The 24,342-nt window shown below is 49.4% G+C and overlaps 13 protein-coding genes across 13 annotated transcripts; 4 read left to right on the forward strand and 9 right to left on the reverse strand.

Annotated features, from left to right (window-relative positions):
• Positions 1–151: 151 nt before the first annotated feature.
• Positions 152–564, reverse strand: COCSADRAFT_88636 (uncharacterized protein; the record flags this gene model as incomplete). Its single annotated transcript, XM_007701330.1, has 3 exons — positions 152–237; positions 335–449; positions 517–564. The coding sequence occupies 3 exons, from the start codon at positions 562–564 to the stop codon at positions 152–154; spliced, it is 249 nt and encodes an 82-aa protein (XP_007699520.1).
• A 414-nt stretch (positions 565–978) lies between these two features.
• COCSADRAFT_88338 (uncharacterized protein) lies at positions 979–2,301 on the forward strand (the record flags this gene model as incomplete). Its single annotated transcript, XM_007701331.1, has 2 exons — positions 979–1,939; positions 1,991–2,301. The coding sequence occupies 2 exons, from the start codon at positions 979–981 to the stop codon at positions 2,299–2,301; spliced, it is 1,272 nt and encodes a 423-aa protein (XP_007699521.1).
• A 263-nt stretch (positions 2,302–2,564) lies between these two features.
• On the reverse strand, positions 2,565–3,638 carry COCSADRAFT_170819 (uncharacterized protein; the record flags this gene model as incomplete). Its single annotated transcript, XM_007701332.1, has 2 exons — positions 2,565–3,034; positions 3,092–3,638. The coding sequence occupies 2 exons, from the start codon at positions 3,636–3,638 to the stop codon at positions 2,565–2,567; spliced, it is 1,017 nt and encodes a 338-aa protein (XP_007699522.1).
• An 858-nt stretch (positions 3,639–4,496) lies between these two features.
• On the reverse strand, positions 4,497–5,635 carry COCSADRAFT_36346 (uncharacterized protein). Its single transcript, XM_007700958.1, has 7 exons — positions 5,431–5,635; positions 5,278–5,374; positions 5,130–5,219; positions 4,962–5,078; positions 4,854–4,914; positions 4,721–4,798; positions 4,497–4,671 (listed from the first exon to the last, which is right to left on the reverse strand). Exons 1-7 carry the CDS (start codon positions 5,559–5,561, stop codon positions 4,565–4,567), a joined length of 681 nt encoding a protein of 226 aa, XP_007699148.1. The 5' UTR covers positions 5,562–5,635; the 3' UTR covers positions 4,497–4,564.
• A 1,223-nt stretch (positions 5,636–6,858) lies between these two features.
• On the forward strand, positions 6,859–7,579 carry COCSADRAFT_189992 (uncharacterized protein; the record flags this gene model as incomplete). Its single annotated transcript, XM_007701333.1, has 2 exons — positions 6,859–6,996; positions 7,061–7,579. The coding sequence occupies exon 2, from the start codon at positions 7,073–7,075 to the stop codon at positions 7,577–7,579; it is 507 nt and encodes a 168-aa protein (XP_007699523.1). The 5' UTR covers positions 6,859–6,996; positions 7,061–7,072.
• Positions 7,580–8,487: 908 nt separating this feature from the next.
• On the forward strand, positions 8,488–10,772 carry COCSADRAFT_25961 (uncharacterized protein; the record flags this gene model as incomplete). The annotated part of the gene is made up of 5 exons (XM_007700867.1): positions 8,488–8,517; positions 8,648–9,119; positions 9,168–9,874; positions 9,922–10,403; positions 10,460–10,772. 5 exons carry the CDS (start codon positions 8,488–8,490, stop codon positions 10,770–10,772), a joined length of 2,004 nt encoding a protein of 667 aa, XP_007699057.1.
• Positions 10,773–10,822: 50 nt separating this feature from the next.
• Positions 10,823–11,629, reverse strand: COCSADRAFT_170823 (uncharacterized protein; the record flags this gene model as incomplete). The annotated part of the gene is made up of 3 exons (XM_007701334.1): positions 10,823–11,000; positions 11,052–11,368; positions 11,414–11,629. 3 exons carry the CDS (start codon positions 11,627–11,629, stop codon positions 10,823–10,825), a joined length of 711 nt encoding a protein of 236 aa, XP_007699524.1.
• A 375-nt stretch (positions 11,630–12,004) lies between these two features.
• COCSADRAFT_316873 (uncharacterized protein) lies at positions 12,005–14,091 on the forward strand. The gene is made up of 4 exons (XM_007701335.1): positions 12,005–12,206; positions 12,254–12,539; positions 12,600–13,334; positions 13,418–14,091. Exons 1-4 carry the CDS (start codon positions 12,108–12,110, stop codon positions 14,017–14,019), a joined length of 1,722 nt encoding a protein of 573 aa, XP_007699525.1. The 5' UTR covers positions 12,005–12,107; the 3' UTR covers positions 14,020–14,091.
• COCSADRAFT_316874 (uncharacterized protein) lies at positions 14,092–14,678 on the reverse strand. Its single transcript, XM_007701336.1, has one exon. The coding sequence runs from the start codon at positions 14,505–14,507 to the stop codon at positions 14,163–14,165; it is 345 nt and encodes a 114-aa protein (XP_007699526.1). The 5' UTR covers positions 14,508–14,678; the 3' UTR covers positions 14,092–14,162.
• Positions 14,678–18,389, reverse strand: COCSADRAFT_316878 (uncharacterized protein). Its single transcript, XM_007701337.1, has 4 exons — positions 18,205–18,389; positions 17,753–18,145; positions 16,865–17,017; positions 14,678–16,818 (listed from the first exon to the last, which is right to left on the reverse strand). The coding sequence occupies exons 1-4, from the start codon at positions 18,230–18,232 to the stop codon at positions 14,849–14,851; spliced, it is 2,544 nt and encodes an 847-aa protein (XP_007699527.1). The 5' UTR covers positions 18,233–18,389; the 3' UTR covers positions 14,678–14,848.
• Positions 18,390–20,896: 2,507 nt separating this feature from the next.
• Positions 20,897–21,253, reverse strand: COCSADRAFT_42289 (uncharacterized protein; the record flags this gene model as incomplete). Its single annotated transcript, XM_007701011.1, has 2 exons — positions 20,897–21,103; positions 21,125–21,253. Coding segments are annotated over 2 exons (336 nt in total), but the record flags the coding sequence as incomplete, so codon positions are not given.
• Positions 21,254–21,458: 205 nt separating this feature from the next.
• Positions 21,459–22,771, reverse strand: COCSADRAFT_36351 (uncharacterized protein). The gene has a single exon (XM_007700959.1). It carries the CDS (start codon positions 22,687–22,689, stop codon positions 21,523–21,525), a length of 1,167 nt encoding a protein of 388 aa, XP_007699149.1. The 5' UTR covers positions 22,690–22,771; the 3' UTR covers positions 21,459–21,522.
• Positions 22,772–23,023: 252 nt separating this feature from the next.
• COCSADRAFT_87769 (uncharacterized protein) lies at positions 23,024–24,286 on the reverse strand (the record flags this gene model as incomplete). The annotated part of the gene is made up of 1 exon (XM_007701338.1): positions 23,024–24,286. The coding sequence occupies one exon, from the start codon at positions 24,284–24,286 to the stop codon at positions 23,024–23,026; it is 1,263 nt and encodes a 420-aa protein (XP_007699528.1).
• Positions 24,287–24,342: the final 56 nt, after the last annotated feature.

Consider the following 24,342-nt stretch of genomic DNA (forward strand, 5'->3'; position numbering starts at 1 on the left):
ATGAAGCAGTTTGTAAATATCGAACTGAACATCAATTTGCAAGCGCTGTAAATGCATGTTATCGACCTTCTAAACTCCGACCTTCATATAAGCCGTGAAAATCCGCCCTTGACACTCGTGAGCTTCCCATCCAATACCAAACCCATCAATTTCATTTGCCCGATCCACTCCCCTTACTCCCATCCCCACTCTGAATCGTAGCCTCGAGATTATCGAGTCGTCTCGACATATCATCCACTAAGAAAACACAAACGAAAAATCATTAGCCATTCATCCACCCGCAATTAATTTTTCTTTGAACAGGGAGCCTTCTCTCTGTAGTGTTAATTCTTACTTTTTGAAAGCAACTCGCCACTTATCGAGTTGAATTTCGTATTCAGTTGGTTGAGCAAGTCATCTACTACGGCTGTGAGTTCGCCTGATGCTTCGGGGTTGTTTGAAGAGACGGACTAAGTGGGACGTTGGTGTTAGCTTGGGGTATTGGGGTTTGGTCGAGTGGGGGGAGGGAAGACGTACTGCGGTGTCGCTTTGGGAGCGGTCGCCTAGGGGTTGCGGGGTTGCCATGATATGAGTTGGTTTGAAAAAAATAACAGTATATATGGATGGTTTGAAGTAGCGTGTTTTTGGGTAGACCGGGGACTTTTACTCGATAGCCGCAATGACGACACGAGATGTGTATATTGCGGGCGAGCGGGCGGTGTGAAGGGGGGGGCGCAACACGAAAGCACGTGCTCTTGCTTTCGGACGCCGCGGTCAGTTTCCTATTTTGTCAAGGCGGTGAGTAGCGCTAGCGTGTACGCTAGAAATTGCTGGTTTTCTGCCCTTGGGAGCTTGTGGAACTGAAATTTTGGGCGAGGGAAAGAAGCTTGGACACTAACTTTTTTTGTTCCTCCGCGCCAGGATTGAACTTCAGTCTTTGCGATATTACAAACTTCTTTTCTGATTTCGTCTTTTTGTTCCGCGCAAAACACGACAACCATGGGGAAAAGCAAGCTCAAGACTGCGCTTATTCACCAGCAAGGGCGCAATGTTAAGCTTGAGAAGCAGCGCAAGCATGAGAAGCAGGTGCAGAAGCGAAAACAGAAGCGTGATGGGGATGAGGCGCATGAGGATGACGAAGAGGGAGGAGTGCCGCTGGATGAGGTAGAGGTCAAGGTCAATGGCAAGGCGAAGAAGGATAAGAAGGATAAGAAGGAAGGCAAGTCGCCAAAGGTTGCGCCCGCCATCAAAGAAGTCGAGTGGGAGACGGAGGGTAGCGAGGACGAGAGCGATGACGATGAGGCGTCTGAGCGACCTGCGTTCGACCTTTCGCATCTTGACGACAGCGAGAGCGATATCAGCTCGGATGAGGAGGAGATGCAAGCTGAAGACGACGAAGAAGGCGAGGACGAGGATGAAGAGGAGGATGACGAGGATGACGAAGAAGACATTGCGCTTTCAGATCTCGACTCCATCGCCTCGGAAGACAAGGGCGATATCATCCCTCACCAACGACTCACAATTAACAACACCGCTGCCCTTACCGCCGCCCTGCACCGCATACAACTGCCCTACTCGAAGCTTGCCTTCTCAGAACACCAATCCGTAACCACAGATGAGCCCGTCGAGATTCCCGATGTCGAAGACGACCTCAACCGCGAGCTCGCATTCTACAAGCAGTGCCTATCCTCTGTCAAGGAGGCACGACAAAAGCTCAAGAAGGAGGGTGTGTCCTTTTCACGACCGGCAGATTACTTTGCAGAGATGGTCAAGAGCGATGAACACATGGGCAAGATCAAGCAGAAGTTGATTGATGCTGCGGCTGGCAAGAAGGCGGCTGCCGAGGCGCGCAAGCAGAGAGACTTGAAGAAGTTTGGCAAACAAGTCCAGGTTGCAAAGATGCAGGAGCGCGCAAAGGAGAAGCGGGATACCATGGAGAAGATTAGCACCCTCAAGCGAAGTACGTTTTGGCGTCCACTTGCAAAGATGTATACACTAACAAATATGACAGAGCGACAAGGTGCAGACATCACCTCCACCAACGAAGAAGACCTCTTTGACGTCGCCGCCACAGCTGAGGACTCCAAGTCTGATCGTCGCGCCGGCCGCGGTGGCGCCGATGGTAAAGCGTTCAACGCCAAGCGCCAGAAGAAAGATGCAAAATATGGCTTCGGAGGCAAGAAGAGGCATTCCAAGAGCAACGATGCGCAGTCTAGTGCCGATGGTCGGGGTTTCTCTGCCCGCAAGATGAAGGGTAAGCCCAGCGGTGGCGGCGGTGCGAGCAAACGGCCAGGCAAGGCGAGGAGAGCGAAGATGCATTAGGCGACTCTGAAGGGTGGGGGCACATGCATGTGTATAGGCGCTTTTGGCGTTAATAGGGCTTATTGAGAAAAGACGGAAAAGAATGTATGTATTATGTTGAACCTTTTTTGGTAACAAAAGGACGAGAGGTCTTTTCTCTTCGTACTATCATATCCCACACCAGTGCGAAGCAATGGAATTGACAGTATTCAAGCCATTTTTGTTTTCGGAAGTGCTCAGGGACTGAATTCAAAAGCAATTGGCTTTTACGACCATTTCATTATTCAGTATTTCTCTTCGTTTCCCATTCTCACCACTATCTTCCCCCTTGCCCTACCCGTTCTCAACTTCTGATACGCTTTCGGTACATCTTCAAACTCATAAACCTCATCTATCACCGGCTTCACCTTTCCACTCGCCACCAGCTTTCCCAGCGCGGTAAAGTCGTCAAAGTTCGTCAGAGCAAACCCAAACGAAAACGGGCGCTGCCCACCACCCAGCCATGTCGGAACCAAAAACCGGAATGCGAGGTCGTAGAGGAATGAAAGACTGACTTGCGATCCAACCTGTACGTACTTTGCCTCAGGCTTCGTGAATGCAGGAGCCTTCCAGTACAGTTCTGATGGATGCCCAACATTATCCAGAATCATATCATACTGCTTCGACCCACTTGCAAGAACAGAAGCGACATCATTCATCCGATAATCAATCACCTCATCCGCGCCCAGATCCTTGCAAAGCTGCACATTCGCACCTACAAGTCATTAGCACACTCCCGCTGTAACCCCAACTTCGCACCACGCATACATACCTGAACAAGTCGCCGTAACATGACACCCCAACGCCTTCGCAATCTGCACCGCAAACGTGCCCGTCCCCCCAGACCCCCCATTAATCAACACTCTATCCCCCTCCTTCACATTCCTCGTAAGACATTGATAAGTAACCAACCCACACACCCCCATGGCCGCCGCACTCTCCGCCTCCACCCCCTCTGGCATCGGAACCGTACCCACCCTTGAACCCACAATGTACTCCCCCAGCGTCCCGAACTGACATTTGGGCTCCAACTTCCCGAACACCATCTGCCCGACTTTGACAGCGCAGTCTGCGCCTGTGGAGACGACGCGACCGGCGAAATCGAGCCCTGGAGTAGCGGGTTTGCGGATAGCGAGGCGCGAGATGAGGGGGAGCTCAGCGAACTTGTAGTCGACTTGGTTGAGGGTTGCGGCATACACGCGGATTAGGGATTCGCCTGCAGATAAGGGGTGATGGGATGTGGGAAGCGGGGCGGATTCGTTGATTTGGATTGCGGATTCGAGGGTTGTGGTGCAGGTTGTCCATTGCCAGGCGCGCATTGTGGTAGGGAGGGTGGTGGTAGTGGCGGTAGATACGCCGGTTGTGGTAGTTTGTGACATTGTGGATTGTTTTTCTTTTGGTTGGAAGGATAGGGAAATCAAATTTCGAGTTTTTTCTTTCTTGCATGGATGCACGATATCATATATAATCTTGTTTTTTTGTTGGTCGTGAAGCAATACTTTTGGCGCTAGGTAATCGGATCCCCACACGGCGAAGTTGCGAAGTTGGTCATGGTGTAATGTTTTAATGGGTATTGACATGCATATATCGGTAGACGGTTTGAAGGGGATTTCCTACGCTTGATATTCGGAGCACTATGGGGAAAAGAAGGAAAAGGATAGCGTGATGGCGTTGTGGGTACATTGAGGCGTTGTAGAATTGCCGACGCTAACCCCGGACTTCCTGCATATGTAGCGTACGCTAGGCACGGCCACTAATACCGGGCCTCTTCTTTCACATAACGGATGTGTTGTATAGAATAAGGTTTTGAGGCTTTCTAGTTCCGTAGTATGCTCATTCATCTTGTTATGTGCGTTAAAGTCACCAATTTGCAATACTTTAACCACTAGCGGGAAGTAGCACCATGCAAAGCAACCTACAAAGTTCATAACGTCTTCCTACCCATCCGGCACAGAACTGTTCTTAAAAAAAAAGAGATATGAAATCGCCCGTCCCCATGTATTTCTCCCAAGCAGAATACTTATGTGGCTAGATAATACAAGCTCCGCCTTAAAAGGTCGAGATTTTCGCTTCAAATCTGCTATTCAACTATAGTGTTCATATTTGACAAGCAGATATAAAGACAAGCAACTTGTAAATGATTTATGAGACCGCAATTCAACTGCACGTTAATACAACGGTCAAGGTTGTGATAGATATTTTAACATTTTCTATGAAAAAGAAGGACAGTGTAACCTTACTGATACTATTTCGCCGTGATGGCGGCTTTTTCGCTCTGTTGCATTTTGCGTGCAGCGGCATATATCTTACCCATTTGCTCGCAGTATTGCTCGACTTCGTTCTCTTCGTCCCCTAGGAGTCCATATTAGCAGCTGGTTGATTAGCTTGTGGATGACCTTACCAGCGTATTCACTTATGAGGTAAACAAACTCTGCAGTCTTGAGAGCGCCAACATCAACTACTGAAACGCAAAAGATGTCTTGTGCAATTGGTCAGTCAAGTGCACTATGAGATGGAAAAATTCGAACGCTTACATCCTAGGACACCTTTATCAACCGTCTTGAAGCCTTCACTATGGAAGTTCCATCGCCACATCTACCATTGTTAACACAAATTCTGTTTATTAGTAGATTGCAACTTACTCTAAGATCAATTCGGATGATTGCGTTGTGGTGCATGTAAATGAAGTATTCACTTGCATCTGTGACGCCGATTTCCGTATTGCCGAGGAACTGTTTCAGTGCAGTACCTACAACTTTCTAGATCCCAAGAGTTTAGCTAGGTTATAAGCTTATCAAGCCAAGACATACCTTAAATCCATTGGCGAGTTTCTCTTTCGGACTGCCTCCTGTAGCAGCTCCAAAAAAGTCATCGATAGCACCACCAACTTCATCTGCAGGCTATAAAGAAGCCACATATCAGCACTGAGGGAAGAAGTCACCTAGGCCACGAACATACTTTATCGGAAATCTTGCATGTTGAGAAACGTTTTTTGCGAAGGGCACGGATTCCGGGCACTTCGGTCTTCGCTGTATTATCTGCATTCAAGAATTTCCTAGCATCAACTCATAAGCAATTGAACCCTTTGAGCTTGAGACAGTTTATACTCACTCTGTGATCTCACTCTCAAATTTGTCTAGGACTGCATTGATCATCTTTTGCAACATTTCCAATTCTTGTTTGGCGTCAGCCTCCTTCTTCTTATCCGCCTCCTTCAACATATCGGAAATTGTGTTTCCCATGGTGTTGGGTGGATCTGTTGTATGAATGGAATGAGTAGAAAGTCGGTGTTAATTTCACTGGATGATTAGGGAACTGATAGAGAAATCGAAAGAAAAGAAAAGTACTCAAAGGCCTCCACCCCCCTTATATGGGCGTATTCGGACGTGGATCTAGCCACATCTATATAGATCACAGATTCCACAAGTCGCAACTTCGCCAATTGAGGATAGATTGCGAGCCGTAGTTCTGTTTCCCATGCAGGTAACTACAAGCCACGACTCCCAAGAGCGCTTAGTTCACCACTGAACCATAACTACGAATCACTATCTGCGGGCTTAGATCGTCCTCGGTAAACTAACAGTCACGTGTAATATTTCTTGGCTCTCAATTTTCTAGTACAGCCCGCCCCGATGCAGCCTGGTGCAGATTTCTTTGGTGGGATCCCTCAGCTTAGTCGGTGACGCCCAACCCCATACTTAGTACTCGGCAAACCGGCGAAGAAATTCTAGAACATTGTTGGACTTCTTGGCTCATATCTCGCGAACAGGCTACGGATTGGGCTAGTCTGAGCCAATCATGATTGACGCTGATCATCGTGATGGTGTAGTGATTGCGGGCATTAAATTGCATCTAGCAAGCCGCGTGCCCAAATCCTGAGCTGGAGCTCAAGCCTAGAGTTCTTGCCCTTGAATGTCAATGAAAAACTGAGTCATTGATCGTTTTGGCACCATTTTCGGATTGTCGATCGCGGGATGACTGCGCTATTGCTACGTGTGGACAATCATCACTCAGAATATCTTTAGACGGTACGTTTCATATTTCCAAGTACGATATGAGCACGCTAATCTGTTTGATATGCTACACTTACATTATCAACGGTTTTAACATAGACTATGGGCTGCAGCGACACAGAACAGTTCACGCAATTGCGGGCGGCAAGGCCGACAGGCTGGACCAATCCAGCCCGCATAGCGTTGAAAGAGAACCTCTTTTAGGTGGTGGCACTCGGTCATGCCCTTCTCATTTCTTAAAGTAGTAACGACAAGTATTGGATTCAGCTCATATCTATCCATTCGGTCCTAGCTCACGGCCGCTTCGGTACAAGTATATATCGCTTAGGGAAGTTCGTTCTGTTAGCGCTTTGCAGGGATCTTAAGTGTGAATTCGCTTGCGCAAGGACGGAGCTGAGAGTATGGCGTATTATTACCCTGGTTCACATGACCTCGCGTGCTCCGAGTGTCTCGACTTGACCGATGCGGGTCGTGAGACTTAAGAGGAAAAAGAGGGACTGGTGTAAAATTTAGTGAATGTTCCACACTCGAGTCTCAGCACTGCTTCGGGAAGCGATTTCATAGCTCTTGATCTAAGTACCTAGTGGAATGATACTCGGAACATTCTCAACCATATTGTTGATTCATCATAGCCGATAGTCAATTAACATCAGCCTCAATTAATGTACGCTCCTCTCTTCTCTATCATGATAAGCTACTAGCTTGAAGTAATTGACGATCAATCCTAGCACCCCAACACCATGAGCAAATTCGCCCCCGATAACCCAGAGTCTGTAAGCAAGGCCATGCTAAGCTGGGCCCGAGAAAACAGCCACAAAGTCGGCCGCATAGCTGCTCTAGACTACGGCTGGGAGGCCTGGGTACAAGCCGATCTAGGCTTATACCTATCTGTAGAAGCCAGCACGACCAAAGCAATCCTACGACGGGAAGAGACCCCATATGACGATGGCAGGCGTGTAGACCTAGGTATCCACGGACCCGACGACACTCCCTGGCACTGGATCGAAATCAAGACCCAAACGCCCAACCAGACAAAGAAAAAATTCTTGGAAAATCTAATGGCCGATTGGAAAAAGCTTGACAATGTTGTGGTGGGCCAGTATCACGCGCGGCTGTGGGCTGTGGGGTTCTGGCCGAATGATGGAGAAGGGAAACCGGAAAACTTCGCGAATTGGGGTTTCGAGGTGGCGAATGATATGTATGTTTTATACAGGACTTGGTACAACCCCAAGTTCTCGAAGCTCTAATCGGGGGGCTCAACGAAGCTAAGTCTTTAGTATCACTTAATTAGACCAATATGACATATTATACATGGTCACCAAATCAACGTTTGAGATCAACTATGCTTTGCCTTTGCACTTTGCACTTTGCACTTGCTGCACCATTGGGCTGTTGTCCCCTCCACCTTTCCCAGACCATTACATAAGCCTACTTGGTGAACAATGTCTCGCCCCTCTCCTTTTCTACAAAGAGGTTTTGAACGTCGTACCATCCTTCTCCTGCCCGATTTTTTGCCTAGACTCTCTAGACTCCCGACTGTAGACTCTTGCTTACCCTTAACACTATTATCTTTCTTCTGAAAAACTTTGCGTGTTGTGTTAGCAATAAGGTCGTACCAGATAGGCTCTCCTGGTGGGTATTCCTTTATGTTTGGCTTAACATAGGGAGACATGTTAAGAGATATAGTTAAGAAAGTAACAATAACAAGGTTAACGTATTTGGTAAGCGAGTGAGCCACCTTACTAACGTTTTGCACCTTTGAAGCTGCACAACTCAACAGCGTGATAATCTAGTATATAGATAGTGATAGTTATACTAAATTAAGTAGAGCCTAATATATCCTTTTTACATGTACGTGAGTTATGGCCAGGCTCTCTGCATCTAGTGCAGGGCGTGAGAGCCTGACGGCTGGGACCTGGTCGTTCTCCTCCATGACACTCTTCACGAGCAATCTGGTGATCGGCCCAATGCGGGAGACGATCAAGCTGGTTGGGAGAAGTGGCCATGGTGGAGGTGTTGCAAATGCAAGGTTCGGCTCTTGGTGACCAGCTGAGTGAATAGTTTCAAAACACTCCCTATTTCCCCAATCGCTAAGGTTTTCCCCTTCAAAATTCTGTTGTGTTGATGCATTCACCATCCAAAGGCGTATGCTGGGATGCCCAGAGGCGGGGTGGCTAGCGTGGCTGTAAGTGGCACAGTCCGTCGGTCCGATTGCCGTAGAGATCAGCGGACGCGTTGCTGTTCGGTGCTCCGATTCTCTCTGCAATTCCATCCGTCCCCACCTCTTCCACACTAAACTCGTCTCATGCATGGAGCACCGAAGACCAAAGGATGTCCTGTCGTGCGACCGCTGTCGCGCAAAGAAGCTCAAATGCTCTAAGGAATCACCCTTTTGCACTGCCTGTGCCCACAGCGGTGCGCAATGTCATTACAGTGGCAAGATCATCAGATCACCGCTGACCAGGGCGTACCTTACGAGCGTAGAGAAACGGCTACACAGTCTGGAAGCGCTGGTCGCTCAGCTGGTACCGGGTGTCGATATTGAAGAGCTCCTTTCTTCTCCCAATGCAACCATCCCAACCCCACAGATTATCCAGTCGCGAACACCAGATGCTGCGCTCAGCCCTCAGGGCAGCACTAAATCTAACTCAAATGAACCTCCTCTTCCTGAAGCTGTGCCGAACGATGTTGACGGATTTAACTGGAAAGAAGAAGACCTCAACATAGACGGGCTAACCGATGGCATGGCCGCCCTTTCCGTAGAGCCTACAGGGGTAGGATACCTAGGTTAACTCACCCACACCAACAAAAGCATATGGCGCTAACGTGATTCAGGCTCAACTTCTGGTGTCGTGTTTCTGCGTTGCTTGCTAGACTGGGCTGGATTCTTACATCAAACTGGAGCACCACCTCAGAAACATGCCGTGGAACCGTCTTCGTCTTTCAGAAAAATCCTGGCCTCGTCGCACGTCTCGCATTCTGCTCTCGTCAAGCAGCTTGCGGGCAGCCTGATTGACGCATACTTCCTCAATTATCATGTTGTGTACCCATTCATTCATGAAGCAACATTTCGCGCGCAGTACTACGAAGTGGTTCCGCGGCCACCGAAAAAGTCTTGGGACATGCTATATCACGCGATTATAGCCCTTGGTGCGTGGACTGTGAATCATGACCAAGTCGGCCTTGAAGACTATCTGTACCGCCGAGCGCTCACGGTTGGCCAGGATGAATCGGTGTTGGAAGCCGCCAGCCTGTCCTCCGTCCAAGCACTTGTATTACTGAGCAATCTTAGCCAGAAACGTAACAGCCCAAACACAGGATGGAATCTGCTAGGTCTCGCAGTGCGCACGGCACTGAGTCTAGCTCTTCACCGAGAGCTTCCGCATTGGAATATCAGCCTAATCGAACGCGAGTCGAGACGCAGAGTTTGGTGGGGCTTGTATGTGTTCGACAGCGGAGCCTCTACGACTTTCGGACGGGCAGTCATGTTACCTGATCAAGATTCCATGAGCGTACACCACGCTCTCAACATAAACGACGAGGTAAAGTATCCCGTAGGTTCAAAGAGGAGTTATACACAATTGACCAGAGTCAGGCACTTACTCCTCAAACTACTCAACTTCCCATCGAACTCGATACTCCAACAATTTATTCTGCACTTCGTGAACAGAGTAGCTTCCACATGCACACCAACCACATCACAAACAGGTTGTTGGCTGAACCTAGTTTGTCAGCTGAAGCAGCACTCGCATTCAATACTACCGTGGAGGCATGGGCGCACATGGTACCCTTGTACTTTCAGTTGTCACATCCACCATACATGCCAGCCCGATGGTATGTTTTCGCAAGGTCACGACTATGGTGGAGGTTCTGGAACCTCAAAATCATCATCTTTCGACAAATCCTGCTTCGTCGTGCAATTGCAGAGCGCAGCCAGATTCCTGATGAGGCAACCCAATCAGCTCAAGACGAGTGTAAGCGGCTTTGTTTGGATGCTGCGCATTCTACTGTCACTTCGATACACCAGTACACAATGAGTGAACCGAGTAGATTAGAAGGATGGTACGCAACGTAAGTATAGTGGATATCGATCACACCAAGGGTTGAGAACTAATTGGTTGTTCTAGATATTTCCTCTTCCATTCCGCTTTAGTCATCACGCTCTGCATAATCAGCTTCCCAAGTGCCAAAGAAATGCCTACCTGGCTTGAAGATGTGCGACTAGCCAGGAAGACATTCCGTGAACATCTCGTTACAGATTCACTCTCAGCAAGATGCGTCGCTATTCTTGACCAGGTGGTATCCGTTGATGATTTCAGTTCGGGTACGCTCCAGAACGTTGAGCTGGATAAAGTAGCTTTAAGCACTTTCCCATGGTCTCTTGAGTCCAACGAGCTGTTCACCTCTTTCGACTGGGACTTGTCCACTACGCAGTTCTAGAGTATTAGTCTCCTTTAGCCTCCAGTGTGCGCTTGGATCTAAAATCCTTGTCAATTCTCAATGATCACGTCTGGTTCGATGAGCAATGACCGTATCAACTCGCCATTGGGGATATCGTTCTCTTCAGCTCTGGCAATGGCTGCCGCTTTCGAGGATTCAATTCCAGCAGCAAGGTGACGCTGGGCTAAGCGATCACGAACGACTTCCACGGGTGCATCCACAAACCACCTATGCAATGTCAGTCAAGGTGTGTGGCTGTAATGAGGAACAACTACGCGCCTCTCATCGCAAATCTCTGCGATTTCATCCCAAGGCTTTTGTTTCAACAGTGTGTAGTTGCCCTCGACGATGATGAGGCGTGTGCGGGTAGAGATGCGGATACCATTCTCCACAGGATCTTTCGCTGCATGATCAAAGGTCGGCGCAGTTATGCACAAGTCTTCTTCGCCATCTGCAGTGACAGGTGCAGCCTTGAGCGATTTTACAAGCCTGACGCATCCTTCTGCATCAAAAGTGAAAGGAGCACCGCGTCTCTTGAATGCTACATCTGCATCCGCAAAAGTCGACAAAACTTCGCGAGTATAGTGGAAACCGTCCTGATATTGTCAGAAACCCTGACGCTTGCTGCGATTGCCACTTACCATTGGCACTATGGCAATATCTTTGATGCCTCGCGCCGCTAACTCGATCAAGAGCGCATGGGATACCGTTGACTTGCCCGCTCCTGGCACACCCGCAAGCGCAACGAGCATGCGTTGACTGGGGTTGGAGGCTTGGCGAGCGAGAAGCTTTTCCGTGCGCTTAACCAAGTCTAGGATAGCTACAGGAAGCTTATCCACGCGAGTGTCGCTCGTCATCTCCTGAGGCTGGAACGGATTGATGGATTGTTCAATTAAAAGACAGAAAATCACAAGAAGGTTAGGTGAGACGTGGTAATTGCAAAAGTTGGGTCAAGATGATCGAAACATCAACGTCACGCGAACCTGTTCTTTGCAAGATATGCTTCTTGTGGGGTTCGGACCATAGTAGTCCGAGCGCAAGTGATGTTCGATCCCCAGTTTTAACGTATGAATCAGGTAATTCTCTCCATGCGGGGAAAATTTCAGACAGAACTGCATTGCATTGCATGCTAGTGGAGCAGATTTGGTGTTGCTGTATGGTCGGACCGTTGTGGTCCGAAGTCGTATGACTGGTGGTGCCTTTGTGATATTTCAAGGTCTTTCGATGATGAGCATGTATATATATGGACGATCAGGTGCTGCGATGCTCCATGTGCTTTGCGTCTTTAATTCCTTCAAGCAAGTCAATTGACGCACCGTCGGTGAGCCTGCGAACATGTCGGATGCAGGATATGCAGTCGACTCTGGGGCTGCCCAGAAGAAGAGTGTGTACAAGGAACTACGACAAAACCCATACCTCCTCGCTCTATCAGCTGTAAGATACCTTTTCTCTAAATCCTAGATTTTGACTAAAACTTTCAGTTTGCCTCACTCGGCGGCTTTCTCTTCGGCTATGACCAAGGAGTAATTTCTGGGGTCCTCACCATGGAGTCTTTCGCTGCAGCCTTTCCAAGAATTGCCCTTGACAGTTCGTTCAAGGGCTGGTTCGTATCAACTCTGCTACTCGCTGCTTGGTTCGGCTCGCTCGTCAATGGCCCAGTGGCAGATCGCTTTGGGCGCAAAGGCTCGATCATAATTGCCGTCGTCATCTTCACTATTGGCTCTGCGCTTCAGGCGGGTGCTATCAATATTCCAATGGCTTTTGCTGGTATGTAACACTCCACCTCCAACAAATTATGCATGAATAAGCTAATTAACATCTCGATAGGCCGAGCAATTGCGGGGTTCTCAGTCGGCATGCTCACCATGATCGTCCCCATGTACATGAGCGAAGTCTCCACAGCCGGTATCCGAGGCACACTAGTTGTCTTACAGCAACTCTCCATTACCCTTGGTATCCTCGTCTCCTACTGGCTCGAGTATGGGACTCAGTACATTGGCGGGACGCGGTGCGCGCCAAACATACCCTACACGGGCGGCACGGCCTCGAAACCCAGTTTCCATCCCATCAACGACGTGGGTCCGAATGGATGCACCGGCCAGAGCGACGCCTCGTGGCGTGTCCCCTTTGCCATCCAGATATTTCCTGGTCTCGTACTTGGAATTGGCATGTTGTTCTTCCCTGAGTCGCCGCGATACTACTGCAAGCGTGACAACGAGAATGCGGGTCTCCATGCACTCGCACGAGTGCGACGTGCCAGTCCCGACGACGAAGAAGTACAGAAAGAGTATCTAGCTATCAAAGCAGAAGTCATGTTCGAAGAGACGTATGCCCGGGAGAAGTTCCCAGGCAAGTCAGGGGTCTCGCTCTACCTAGCCGGATACTCAACCCTCTTTTCCACCTGGCCCTCCTTCAAGCGCACAGCTATCGGCTGTTGCGTGATGTTTTTCCAACAATTTATCGGATGTAATGCGATTATCTACTACGCTCCGACAATCTTTGCCCAGTTGGGGTTATCAGGAAAGACGACGGGGTTGCTAGCAACTGGTGTTTATGGAATCGGTAAACTTCATCCCCACCAACCCTCATCCTAAACACTTTCAGATGATGAAAAAAACCCCCTCTTCCACTAACACGTTAAATAGTAAACACCCTCTCCACCCTCCCCGCCCTCTTCCTCATCGACAAACTGGGGCGCCGCCCCCTTCTCCTCTGCGGCGCAGCCGGAACCTGCATCTCCCTCTTAATCGTCGGCGGCGTAATCGGGGGCTACGGCTCAACTCTATCCTCGCACCCCGCGGCAGGCTGGACAGGCATCGCCTTCATCTACATATACGACATCAACTTTTCCTATTCCTGGGCGCCCATCGGCTGGGTCCTCCCCTCTGAAATCTACAACATCGGAAACCGCTCAAAGGCCATGTCGCTAACGACGTCTGCGACGTGGATGTGTAATTTCATCATTGGGCTTGTGACACCGGATATGCTGGACAGTATTGGGTTTGGGACGTATATTTTCTTTGCGGGATTTGCGCTCGTGGCGTTTGTGTTTACTTGGTTCTGCATCCCTGAGACGAGAGGCAAGAGTCTGGAGGAGATGGATGCCGTGTTTGGGGATAGCACGGCACATGAGGAGAAGATGAGGCTGTTTCACATTGCGCAGAGTCTGGGTATTCGTGAGGCAGAGGAGGCGGCGTTGGATGAGAAACCGGCCAAGGCGTTGCAGAAGGAGGATGTGGAGATGTGATGATATCTACGTGAGGGAATATGCGTAGTGGCTATGATTTGAGCTGGCTGTGTCTTCTCAATAGTGACTAGTATAAGAAGTTATCTAATTATTTCTAACAAACTCAACAGTACAGCCTGCAAATAAGAATGCATTCAAAAACATTACTTGCTTGCCTGTATCAACATCGCAATCACCATTGCCATATCTAAACAAAGCCTCGGGATCAGAAGTATGTATTTCCAGGGTTGCTTCTCTCCTCCACAGGAGGGAAGAAACATGTTCAATGCTACACAATACAAAGTGGGGAAAGGAAGCATGCCGCCACAAGTCAACAGCCCCCACGCGAACCAAGATAGACAGCTAGACAAAAAGAAACAAAGATAAGCGAGTGCCGCAAACATATCCAAAGAATCGGAGAAGAAAAGAAAAAAAGGGGTATTGGAGATGTGGTCATGTAACGAATAGTGTTGAAGTCCCAAGCCCACCTTGACCATACAGTCAACCATAGGGAAGGATTAGAGGACACAAAAAGAAAATCAAAGTAGAAAAACAAATGTCTGGTTAGCTCGTCCAGATAGAATAATTCCTCAGCCCCGTAAGTAGAAAGACAAAAAAAGGCGGAACCAGAATAGAGGAGCAAGAACGGGAAAAGGGGAGGGGGGCATAGCGAAAAAACAAAAGCGTACAGACCCAAACCAGAAACCCCAATTGGATTCCGAAATCATCCCACATGATGTGTCCCAGGTCTCGAAGACAACGCCGGTCGAGGAGAAAAAAGAAAGAAAGAAAATCCAGTCCTTCGGGTATACTAACAATGATGAATGACTCCGGACCAGCCTTTACTCCTTCAAAACATTGCCCCTGCGCTCAGTCTGCCATTGGCGCTGGTACTGCGCGTCGTGCTAGCTTTACTAGCTGCACTTCCCGCTCTTTTCATGGACTTCTCCATTAATCCGTTCAGCAAGCGGTCGAGCTCGCCACTCAAGCTTTGCATTGTCTTCATTTCCTCGGCGAGGTAATCCTTCATAAGGGGATGGTCGGGGCCAACTGGCACGACGCCCGTAGTGTCGTTGATAACGACGAGCATGTCTCGAATCTCGCTACCGTCGTCGAGGTAGGCGCGCAGTGAAGCGTCAGACCAAGCAGGAAGTATTGTGCTCTCTGAAGAAGCAGGCGGAGAAGGCACTGATTCTTCAACAGGAATGGGAGCGGGCCTCGAAGGGGGAGGAATAGTGGAGTTGGATGTGACATGTGTAGGCGAGGTATTCCCTGAATTAGATCGTGGGGCATTAATACCCTCCTGGGTGGTTTTCATGGGACTGTCATCGGGTGTTGGTGTCGATATCGGCGAGTTGGTTTCTTGGCTTGAGCTGTCTGTAGATAGACCCGGGGTATGGTGAGAGTCCATCTCTCTGTCTCTGTCTGCCCCGTTTTCTTTCTGAGCTACTTGTACGTCGGCAACAGAAACATGTACTGGTGATTCTGAGAGACGCTCAGTCGATTCTGATTTATCGGCTCCTCTGGTCTTACGTTCGGAGTCGGGGTCCGCAAAGGGATCGCTGCTCTCATCCGAGTCGAAATCGTCCAACTGTACACGTTGCTTGGCCTTTGTGACCTTTTCGCGCTTCACTTCTCCATCTGCTTGAGACTTGATCATACCGCTGAAGGGGTTCTTTGAGGCTGTAGAGGTCGAAGCCGAGACAGAAGTTGCAGTCTGCTGCTCAGCTGCTGGTTGATCTTCATCTTCTTTTTCTGGAGGTACTAGGCGCATGGATGAGGTGGCTTGCCGTGTAGTTGACTCGTCTTCAACGTCCATATCATCATCCGCATCCATATCCGTAGGACTTTCTGTCTTCAAGATACCCTTTGTCTTTATCGGTGAGTCATCTCGGTGATTCGGGCGCTTATGCGCTTTGTTCTTGCTTGACTGTCTTAAGGGTGCAGGTGCTGTCACCTGCTCGTTGGATGGCCGCTCTACAAGTTCGTCCGAGGGTTTCGACTGCGGTGAGCTGCGATCCACCTCCTCTGCCTTGTCGACATCGCTATCAATGGAGTCCTGCGGGCCTTTGCCCTTCTTGTCCTTGCGCTTGAACAGTCCGCTAAGCATACCTGATTTCTTCTCCTTTTTCCTCTTGTCATCTTTCACCTTATCTGCAAAGCCGTTCTTCTCTAAACTCTCCAGACTTGGACCGCGTTCTCGAGAACCATTACTTAAAGGAGTCGAGTCATCGCGAAGTAGATTGGGTGTGAGTGTAATCTTGCGTGTTTCGGTGTTGTCGTCTTTGAAGAAAGAGTCGGTGTTGCGGAGAGTACCATTACGTGATACTTTGGGATCCAGCGGGCGATCCAGGTTGTCTTCGCTTCCTCTTTGTCCGTCCTGTTTGTTAGAGTCATCACTCGAGCGTCGTGCATCGCCCTCAGCTTGACCATTCGCATCCTTTCTTGTGCCGTTAACTTTGAGCGGCTGCACTTGCAGACCCTCGTCCTGAGACGAATCACCGGTCTGTGCTGTGGCTTGCTGCTGCTGCTGCTGCTGCTGTTGTTGTTGTTGTTGTTGCATCTCTTTGGGCTCGGGGCCTCCAAAAAGTTCACCCTCGCCCTCGTCGGAGGAGTAGTCATAGTCCGATGCCTCAACATAGGTCGGTGGTGCGAATTGTACCGTCTTTGCGTTCCTCCGCCGCATGGCCTTCTTGAGTGGATTTTTAGTCTTCTCGGCGGTATCGCCAAGCATCGTTGCAGACAGGTCAATATTCCTGTGCTTGTTGAGACGTGCTAAACGTTCTGTGGGGGTTTCAATGTGCTCCGCGGGCAGATAGCCTTGACTCGGTCAGCAAGGAATGGTGCGTCGGCCGTCGATACTCACCGATACTGTTATCCTTGGAGACCCGTACCAGCCACCAGTAGCTGTTACTATCATCAAGCAACACCATCGTGTCACCTTTGGTTGCATTTGCTTGACCCTCGACGGTAGCAACGAATGTGTGTAGAGCGTAGACGAATTCAAAATCGATGTCCTCTATTTCTCGTAAGCATTCGCCTCCCCAACCTGAGTCGATAAATCTGGAGTCATCAGAAAAGAAAGCGTCATTGGATGCATCATCGTTGTCTTGGTCCAGGTCCTCGTCCCAGGAATCGGCATCGCTGTCGGTAGTCCAAGAGCCGTCTTCATCGTCAGAGTACTGAAGTGTAGGTGGAGGCGTTCCGTTCAATGTCCGAGGTGGGCTGCGTGCACAATCCAGAAATGGGTCATCTGAAGTGCCAAACAAGGGCAGACTGATGGGCTTGAGCGTACTCCTGACTTGTTCCTCATCGAGTTCAGAGATGAGTGATGCTTGCGAATCATCCCTTATCATTTGTATGCGGCGTTCTATTACCCTGAAGTGCTTGGCTCTCGGGCTCATGCCCACCTCTGCTTCAGTGTCGTCCTTATTGTCCTTGTTGTCCGGGGCGGGAGTGGTCCTTGTCCAGGTATACTCACCACGATGATGCTCCATTGACGAGTTCTCCATAGACGAGGGCAAATGAAAAGGAATAGGATTTGATGGGAATTGACATATTGACAAAAGAGAGCTGTCGGACGCTGCGACCGTAAAAGGCCCTGTGGCATCGGCGACAGAAATAGGAAAATGATTGGGTGTGTTCGTGAAAGGAGAGGAAGAAGCGACTGTTGAGGGCATCGGCGAAGACTGTGGGGTCAGAGACTCCTGTCTTGCGGGCCAAGTCGCGGAATTAAAAGGTAGAAAATACCCACCATCGTCAATCGAAGGCGAACTCGAGATTTTGTCCATCATATCGTCGTCCATGTCTTCCTCCACGTCAGCATCCTGCATATCAGCATCGTCGTCACCAAGTGCGCCACCATTCAACCTCACAGCAGGTTCGTCATGCCCAGACTGGTGTCCCTTTGTGTTGTTTGTGACGGTGCGTTCGTCGTCGGACCCGGGGTCGTCTCGGAGCGTGCTGTTGCTGTGGACCCAGGCATCGTGCAGGCGCGCCTCTTCTGAGGAACGCTCCTTCTCTACATGGCGGATAGCGGCCTGCTGATGGGGGGCAGCTGGGCCTATTCCAAGAGGCGCTGGGTGCTCGGGCTGATGGGAGTGGTCTTGGGCGGTCGGGGATAACTTGTCCTGCAGGTCAATCGTGTCTACCGCCATGAATTAGCCCACGCACGTCGAATGGCACACGAGTTGGCCGTGTTCGTACCTGCTCTGATGATGTGAGGGCGCGTCATCTTAGCTCATGCCTCGCGGCGTGTTCAATGTTTGGAGGCTGGTGGGCGTTGAGCGGTAACCAAGCGAAGCGAGGCGCGGTTGGTCGGAGCGGGTTGCGCAGGGACTCAGTAAGCCCCTTCGAAGGTGCTTTGGCGGTGCAAACAAAGAGGGCGAGGTCGCGTCCGTCGTCCAGCGGCAGATGACAGGCGTCGCATGCGGTCGTAGGTAGTTTATCGAGGTAGAAGCGACAGTGTGGAGTTGAGGCGGCGCTGATGTCTGACGAACATGCGAGTTTCGGAGACGCCGTCGGCGGGGCGAGACAGGGCGAGGCGGTTCAGCCCAGTGAATAGCAATGCGGCTGTGCCGGGGAGGCGGTCGGGAGGAGGGGTTGGTCAGCAGCGGCTGGGATTCGAGGCGATGTGATTGATGGTGTTGGTGTTGTTGTCGTCGTCGTTGTCGTCGTCGTTGTGCCGCCAGGCAGGAAGGAGAGTGAATTATTTTGGCGTGTCGTCGATGGGTCGCTGCTTCCCCGAACGCACACGCCCCTGCCCTGTTCTGAAACACATCGTTTGGGTACGTTACACCACATTGGTGCGTCGCTAGCGTCGGCGCTAGCCTGTTCCTGCCTCCTCGACCTCTCAAAAGGAGTTGCGGCTCGGTCCTTTTCCACAAACGCTTCATGGCTGCATCGCCAACGCCTCAATCAAGCCCCTCGCTGCCGATACACCATCCTACTTGTGTACTTACATATGTATGTCCATGTCTAGGCGAGAGTTCCGCTTCTTCTGCACCCGGCCAAACACTGCTTTGGTAATCTGCAGCAAATGTCATTCACTTTGCTAGCCTGCCACATAATGCCTGTGCTGCGTCACATCAATCCAAGCCAGTGTACATATTTGTGGTTGCATGTCACGTGCCATCACCGAACCAAGGATCCCCAGCCTGCACTGTTTCTATTCTAATCGGGCGTTTCAATCAACAGTCTTAGAGCCAACCTAGCCGCAGTCACAATATTAATCCCAAGAGTACCACGTGCAACTGCATTTACCCAGGCATGTGTCCATGGTCTATGAGCTGGAACAGCCCCATTGCGAAACAATCAGACATCCTTGATACTTATTATCCAGCCAAAAAGTAAATCGTGCCATTTGTGCCATCACTCTGTTTGAGCCTCTGGGGTATAGTGTCGACGGCACTTATTCGCGGTTAACCTGAAATATTCAGCCATGCATTTTCTTGTATGATCCTTCTCCAATCGTACTTTGTGTTATCGGTAACTTCCTTTTTGTAGCCAGGAGAACAGCCACTGGATTGAATTTATGTGCCCTATTTGTAATCATGATATCTACTCTACATCTCACTCAACTATCTCCTTCTGACTTTTGTTTGAAATATGAAGAACCATCCCATTGACAGATTTGCCTATTGACAAACTTGCTTACCTGGTCTTCCATAATGACATTCGACCAGAGTTGATGAAAAGTCCATCCTAAAAGCAGAACATCTTCTGGGTCCCAACAAGCCTCGAACATACTCACCCTGCCATCTAACACCAATAACAGAAAGCCAAGCCATTCGAAAAATACCTGCCCTACCAGATTGAATTTGCCGCTTTCTGACGCTCTGATGATCAAGGCCAGATTACGTTTTCTGGCTCTACCAGCTTCATATATAGACCAATCACCCATTCTTGTATTAAGAGGTCCTTGCATTGGAACCTTATGTTCAACATTTCTAAGCTCCAGAACGCAACTGCTCTCCTACTTTTGGAATGACATAAACCGTTGACCGGAATGTCTCAAAGCTTCCGTAGTACCTCGTACCTCGAGCCCTCGCCAGTTACCATAGAGCTGATCATTATCATTAGGATAATACTGATTCCATCTGATTGTTTCTGGGGGCGTGCTCGAATGCAAGTCAAACGTTCGACGAAGAGACGCCTCCTCTCCTGTGATCTGAAAAGTGTGACACAACTCTTGTGTGATTACAGGGCCACACCGGTGTACAAGCCTCGTTACATCCAATGCAACTTCATAACGATCATTCCCATAATCAGCCTTGGGTTTCTGTCTATCTGGCCAATCTAAAAGAGAAAGTACGCCAAACAACTGATCTCGCGGATCACTGCACTGTACCTTCGCATCAAGCAACAAACCCATCAGGCTGTGTTTGGATGTTGTGCAAGCTAACTACAAGCGGTCAATCGGGAGGGTCTCAAGCTCACAGGCGCCCACTACCCAGAAAGACTTGTTTCGAAGATACCATAATCTGAACATCATTCTAACAGGCCAGGGAGTTCTTTCCGGTATTCTAAATCCAAATTCATGGTGTGCTTGAAGTAATCTCAAAGATCCAATGAGCATGTATAGGGCTAAGACATCTAGTGCTTCTTTTACAGCTTCTCCAAAGCAAAATGACACGCTACAAGCCAGATGCAGTTCCTGCATTATCCATAGATGCGTAAAATATGGCTGTCTCATGAATGAGCAGAACGATTGGTGTATGACTTGGCGAGCCCCACCGTTCATGGAGAGAAGGCTATTGAGAAGAATCCTTCCGGACACCAGAGGTGTGATAGTCGGCCAGTTCAATAAATCTAACTTGATCAAGTTGCCAATTTTTCTTAGCAATGAACGATGGTTCCCTATGAATTTCGAGAGAACTTTGCTATTGTTTTCGTGGGGTCCAACGCATGCCAGAGCGTGCTTCGCTCCCGAGTAGATTTGGTCCATGATTCCGACTTGGTGATTCTTTTCTTCAGCTGTTTGGTCAATGCAGATAGCATCCACCCATACATATTTACAGGCTTTGGTGGCAAAGGCTTGCTGGAGCGCGTACTTGCAGTTACGCAGCGCCTCGAGACGACTGCTGTTGAGCGTAATGTCTGTCGTCTCATTGGTATCGCTTCACACATATGATATTGCGTAGTAAGGCGGTGCCTCGTCAATGGGCCAGGTAGAGATCTTGCATCCAACGTGTTGTCCGAAGTCACCGCGAATGATGCAGAGTAGGTGGAAATGTGACTTATGTTCGGGAAGTGGTTGTATTTGTCTGACCTATCGACACGTGACTTGATATCTACAAACAACTTTACCCTCTTGACTCTATGAAATCACTTGAAGATCTCCTTCCACTATCGCATACAAAAGTGTAGCATGGAAGCCAATCGACTATTTTATTCTTCAACTCCAGACTGCAGCTCTTCACGAGTATCTATCATAACGTCCAAAAAGATGAAGCAATGGAGTTTTGAGTAATAAGCATATAGAAAGCATCGAGATGACGCTCTAGAAATTCTAACCACCCTGTCTCACCGCACTCCTTTCGCCTCAGCCAGCTTCCTCCTCTGTACCTCTCTCTCTTCCTTCTCCACATTGATATTGAAGCACTGACTCCTGATCATCTCGTAAAGCGCACCCGCAGTAACCCCCTTTATCGGCTGCCTCCACCTCCCCGTAATACGAGTCTCAAGCGCATCCGAATCGATTTGCGTACTATCATGAGCACGCAGCACAAAAACGATCGAGTGCCGGTACCTCTTCTCCACAACACCTACTCCATCTCCAGAAGACATATCCTGCGGTCCCCCATACGCAACCACCCTATGCCCACCCGCTCTCAACCTCTCATTCGACAACCTCTCCAACTGGCGTCCAACCAGCATCGTAGCTCCTTTTCTCCCCTTCCTTTCTACTTCCTTCTCCACATCAAACCAGTCAGCCCCATCCCAAACCTCCAGACCAGGCGTATCACCCACAACCACGCTGATCAATCCCAAATCCGCATGTGCCTCCGCAACAACCTTCTCCTCCCACCCCTCATACCTAAACAGCCTCAGCATCGTCGCCGTCTTGCCCTCTTCTTCCACGGGCATCTGCGCACACGGCCCCACGAATTGACGCAGACCCTTATGTTCGCCAGCAGGAAGCCCAAGCGCCGTAGATATACGACCTAAGGTACTCGAGCAGTGTTGTCCGACAAGTCCCCAAAACCGTTGCGCAGGCGCGCGTAAGATCTTGGGACAATATGCGAGCGAGCGGAGGGTGATGAATTCTTTTTCACCGGGTATCTTGGACCATCCTTCTTCAGAGCCGAGACGGTGTTTCCATTGGTGCTTCTCGGAGTCGGGAAGGTTGAAGAAGGCTTGGCCGGCAGAAAAGAGGTCTTGGTAGGCGATTTGGAGTGGGTGTGGCCCCGGTGGTGGGACATCAGAGAGCGAGTCTAGGGATTGAGTTGTTGGTGAAGTTTCTGGAAATGTGATTGTGGTCCACCCAAGTTTCAGTAAGGTGTCTTGGTGTTCAGGGAGGACGAGGGGAACAGGTGCATGGATGAGTTGCGGTCTGGTATCTTGCTCTTGCTCTTCTTGCGAATCTCTTTGCTTTGAGGTTGTATTTTTCTTTATGAGGAGACGTGAAATCATGTTCGAGATGGAAGATTGGTGTTCCGATGACCTTGGCGATAGTGTGGTAGTAGGCATGTTTTGGGTTGACAGCCTTTGATTGCCACAAAGCTATTAGGTATGTTCAGTTGATTTGTTAAATGGCGGTATAGTGCAATCAATTGCCAAGAATAAAATAATTCACTAGATTACAAGTACTGAACATCAAGAGCACAATAATGAGAGGTGGATATATGATGACGTCTTGTCTACGAAGCTAAGCCACACATACACAGCCCCTCTGGTCAGCCTACCGGTCAGGCCAGGCGCACCACGTGAATTATTGTACTACACGAACGAGTTACGCTGTGAGCGATATTATTGTGAGGCTATCAGCATACATACCAATTTCGGGATTTTATTCAGCTGTTTCTCACAGCCTCTGCCTGTTCTTGTCCCATAAATCTCTTTCTCTCAACACAAACCAATCGTACAACAGCGGCTTAATCTTAACGACTCCATCTTTCGTCTCGCAACCAAATTCCATCCCTGGCTTCCATGTGCCTCCTTCAGCACTGACTTTCATATGCGTCATATTCTCCAACCGACACATTGCAAGCCCTACGTCGCCAATACCAGCAACGAACTTACCAGTCGCACGTCCTTTCTTGATATTTCCACTTCCGTCGAGTTGTTTAATGTCGGTGCCATGTTCGGGAATAGCGGCTGATGTGGTGGTTGTGTAAAGTTCGACTGGTAAGATGCGTTTTCGTACGATTCCGGTGTGTTTTGTACGGATGGTGAGTTCTTGGCCAACATAACAGCCCTTTTTGAAATCTATGCCTTGAGAAAGGTCGATGTTGCACTCCATTGGTAGGGCACTCTCGCGGGGTATTTCAGTCTGTCCTTCTGGAATGCCATTTCGGTAACGTTGAAGGTGATATTCCTGAACATCTGCCGGCTGCGCCCCATCTACTATCGTTTGCACATTTGCATATACAAGATGGCGATGCATGTTTGGTGCGCGTGGATCTTTCAGGTTAGCAATGAGACCTTGAGTATTGGTTTGCTCAATTGCAGATCCCCAAGTCGCCCAAACGCGTACTGCATCCTGGCTAATTTCCTCAATCTGAATCTTACTCCTCAATTTATGGCGTTTCAAGTGCTTTTTTAATGCGTCCAGTTCACCTCCGTCTACCTCAATATAGCAAGCCCAGTGTCCCTTCTCTGCAACAAGCTCAGGCCATACCCATACAAAAATATCCCACAGTACTCTGCCTCGCGCATCTAGGAAGGCAGAGTAGAATGATGATTGACGGTCTGGATCAACATTGTTTGTTATCAGGCCTTGTAAAAACTTTGCGGTGTCGGGGCCGGAGAGGGCGATTAGGTGACGATGTGGCAGTGACGCAAAGCCTGAGCTCGTGGCATATGCAGCTTGGCTGGATGTTGAGTATTGACGGAATGTGGAGTTTCTCCGAGCTAATCCAAAAGTTGAATTCGGGTTTGCAGCTCGACTGCGAGAGTGTTGATGCGACGTTAATTGATGTGAGTCTTCACTGCGTAAGGATGCTGCGGTGCCAAGGTATCGTTGTACGCCAAAAGCTGGGCTGCGTGGATAGTGTACACTATTACGACATGCGTCACATATGTATCTTGCAGTGCGCCTGGGTGCGCTTAGAGTTAGAGCTGCCATGGGTGGTTGCGCAAGGGTGAAGTTTGGAGATGCAGTGAAGAACTCTGACGACATTC

The sequence above is a fragment of the Bipolaris sorokiniana genome (assembly GCF_000338995.1).
Source record: "Bipolaris sorokiniana ND90Pr unplaced genomic scaffold COCSAscaffold_6, whole genome shotgun sequence".
In the NCBI taxonomy this organism is placed as follows: domain Eukaryota; kingdom Fungi; phylum Ascomycota; class Dothideomycetes; order Pleosporales; family Pleosporaceae; genus Bipolaris; species Bipolaris sorokiniana.